At 32.1% G+C, this 3330-nt stretch overlaps 1 protein-coding gene across 1 annotated transcript; it reads right to left on the bottom strand.

Annotated features, from left to right (window-relative positions):
- Nucleotides 1-636: 636 nt before the first annotated feature.
- On the bottom strand, nucleotides 637-1743 carry LOC144561957 (uncharacterized). The gene has a single exon (XM_078311062.1). The coding sequence runs from the start codon at nucleotides 1741-1743 to the stop codon at nucleotides 637-639; it is 1107 nt and encodes a 368-aa protein (XP_078167188.1).
- Nucleotides 1744-3330: the final 1587 nt, after the last annotated feature.

Here is a 3330-nt window from a genome sequence, read left to right as displayed (position 1 = left end):
GTATATTGTTATACCTACGGCTACGGCTACGGCTACGGGATTGTACTAGAGTAGCGGTTCTACAATAATCAATCATACCGAATAATTGAGGATATAACAAATCTTAATAAAATGTCAAAATCACCTTGGTCGTAGTGTTTGGTTAACAAGTAACAACCCCTTTGTTCAAGAAAATATCCATTAAAAATAAGAAAAAGGAGATGGAATCAGATAAATAATTATATGCAAAGAAAATTAGTTTGCCCATATTTTGAGGTATTATTGGTGCGACCAAAGGGCTCATTGCTTTTAATCAATTTAATTTGGTCTTGAAAGTAAACTAACTTTAATTAATTGCCTTAAATTGTTTATAAGGTGGGTTAAAATTCTGAGAGAAGAACTACTTTATGTTCTATTTAGGAAAATCTGTTTCTTTGGATGAGAAAACAAGAATTGTCGTACCAGCAGACAGATATGGACTCTACACTTCATCAGATTTACATACATGTTCTTGTCTTCCAAAATCTTATAAGATTGGAAAAATTTTAATTTTAATGTTGATTAAAAAGAGATCGTTGATCTTTGCACAACATATATTAATTCAAGAATGGTTTAAGACAAATTTAATAATTAATACTACAAAATAAAGAAAATACATTAAACTAGAGAAGGGATAAACCAAAACAACTCTATAAAGGTAGTATACTCTCCCAAAGAACACACTTCAAAGCTTCTCCTCTCTCCCATATCATATCCGGCTACTATATAATTTGGGGGATCTTTCTTTAATTCAGTGATGAAATAGATACAGTTACCCCTATATACATCCTGATCGTATTCACTGGCCATTAAGCTAAAAACATTGTGAGCGTCCACAAACAACATCATATCTCCAATTCCGCTTAAATTGGTCCAGTTGGGGTGCTCAAGATCATAATTCTCGAGGCGGTGCACTACAAATTCATAATCATAGTATGGTTTGTCACCATGTTGATGAGATGGAACATATTTCTTTGAGACCAATATCAATAAACCATTCCTTGTTGAAATCAAGCATGAATCACACGTACCTTCCACAGGACAAGAAATTGTTGATAATACTTTTCCAGTGAGGCCATCACTAACATCAACAACTTGTTCAGTGTGGGCGCCATATCTATCACTAACATTAACAATTGTTGATAGTGTTTTTCCAGTAGTTGCAAACTTGAAGTTGAAATTCCGCCTCCTGCAGTGTGCAAAGAATTTCCCCATGGGAACTACCACTACGAGGCGTTTCATTTTTCCAGATAGTAGAGTATATAAAAATTTAGATATATTTCCAACGGGTACTGAAAGATTTATCACTTGATCACAACCACTGATCATGTTGTGACCAAGCTTGTTAATTGTAAGTGGAAAGACATGAGTAGGAAACTTATCAACTAGAAGAGATGAGTCTTTTTCATCTTTTTCCTCGATCATAAACTCATTAGACCTCCGAGGATAACACGAGATGGTAATATATTCAAGGAAAGGACCAGATATCATTTTGCTAGAGGGAAGGGCATGGAAACTGATGTTAGAGTTCCTACCTAATTTGACCATCATTAGCCAAGGAAACTGAGGGGGGTTATCGGACAAATTAGTAGCTAATCGCCACTGCTTGCACACAGCACGGAACTGGATAAAATCAATAATGTCCCCCAACTTGTGCGTGATGAGGGGTAGTAAATCCGGACTTAGTTTGGCCCAGTCTTTTGACACACTGCAGTTCTTAAGCATTATTGTTCCACCTTGTATATATGCACAAACCGGTATAGACGGATGGTACGTACACCTGTTATCAAATGGAAGCAGTTAAAGTAAGCCGGTTAATTTATCTGGGCCCCAAAAAGAGCTTTTATTCCAATATATATGAAAATTAAGTTATAATTATATGTTTATTGTCAATTGAATTTGCTAACGGTTAAGTTCAATAATTTGTATTGATTTATATATATATATTTTTAGCAGTTTTTTCGTTTATAATTATATATTTTCAGTTAATAGATAGGTAGACAACTATAATCTATATATTAGATAAAACGGTTACCAACAAATCTGGGGTACGATTAAGCTTTTCAATATATATTAATACATTTTATAAAAAAAATATGGAAAATCCTCGGAAAAACGGCATCAAGTTTTTTTTTTAATTGTTTGGGATATCAATAGATAATTTCGATAATGCTGCAGAAGTAAAATCAAATTTGAAACGATCTAATCAATGCAAAAAAAAAAATTACAAAAAAATATTTCGTTACAATAAGATCAGGCGGCAATTCAAGCATAAAAATGCAAGGAATAGTAATTCAGAATTATATCTAATTATCTTTTATAAATTGCATGTAATTTAAATATGAGCAGGGATCCAATCACATCTTTTCTGGTGACACCAAATTACACTCTTGATTTTCAAAATTTTCGAAGTTCAAATAGTCGATCCAATCCGATATAATGGATATATTAAAATGTGCTTGGAAATCAAATTTTAGATTTTTTTTTTAACTATATATTAAGTATTTAACAAAATCGCTATATTTAGACCATTGAATTTTTGTACTAATCTTAATAAATAGTAAAAAATTTAGAAATAATGTAAAATTTGATCTGCCAGCACATTTTAACATATCTATCATGTTGAACGGTTTGGATCGACTGTTTAGACTTTGAAAACATAGAGTGTAATTCGGTGTCACAAAAAATGGTGTAATTGAATTCCTTCTCTTTAGATATATAAGGTCCTATAGAAAAAAAAAATTCTAACTTTTGCGAGATTTCCTAGCAAGTTTCGATCGACTTATTCCTCTGAAGTGAAATTACACATTTAAAACGATTTAAAACATATATATAGGAAAACATATATCAATTGATTTCCTTAATAGGAAGAAGTACATATCACAGCAGTACAAAGAGAAAGAAGTAATAATATGTAATAATACAAACAATTAGTACTAACCAGCTTAATTTATGAATTCATGAGATCTCTAGCTAGCAGTTGGTGCATGCCATTGCGGCCGTTTCCCTTCTCTCCGTTTTACTTGCTACAATTCCTCCTCTTCAATTACTACCATTTATACATACGCTTAAGAACTAATATAGAAAATAGGAAACTGGAATTAGAACAGACAAGTCGAAAAAAGCAGAGATTAATTCTAAAATTAATTAGATGGGCATGATATTGTTTTAATTTAGTCGAGCAAAAGTGGGACTCTAAAGATAGGCAAAGATATTAATCACTATATATAATAAATGAAGGTATTATTTTAAAGTTAGACATGATTATTAATCACTATGGCGCTAATATCGGTGCTATAGCGCGCTATTTGG

This window comes from Carex rostrata, chromosome 11 (assembly GCF_964058835.1).
Source record: "Carex rostrata chromosome 11, lpCarRost1.2, whole genome shotgun sequence".
Lineage (NCBI taxonomy): Eukaryota > Viridiplantae > Streptophyta > Magnoliopsida > Poales > Cyperaceae > Carex > Carex rostrata.
This window is presented reverse-complemented; position numbering and strand designations above follow the sequence as displayed.

Excerpts from the sequence above, each read along its gene's own strand:
- LOC144561957 (XM_078311062.1), bottom strand. The coding sequence starts at position 1,743 with ATGCTTAAGAACTGCAGTGTGTCAAAAGACTGGGCCAAACTAAGTCCG.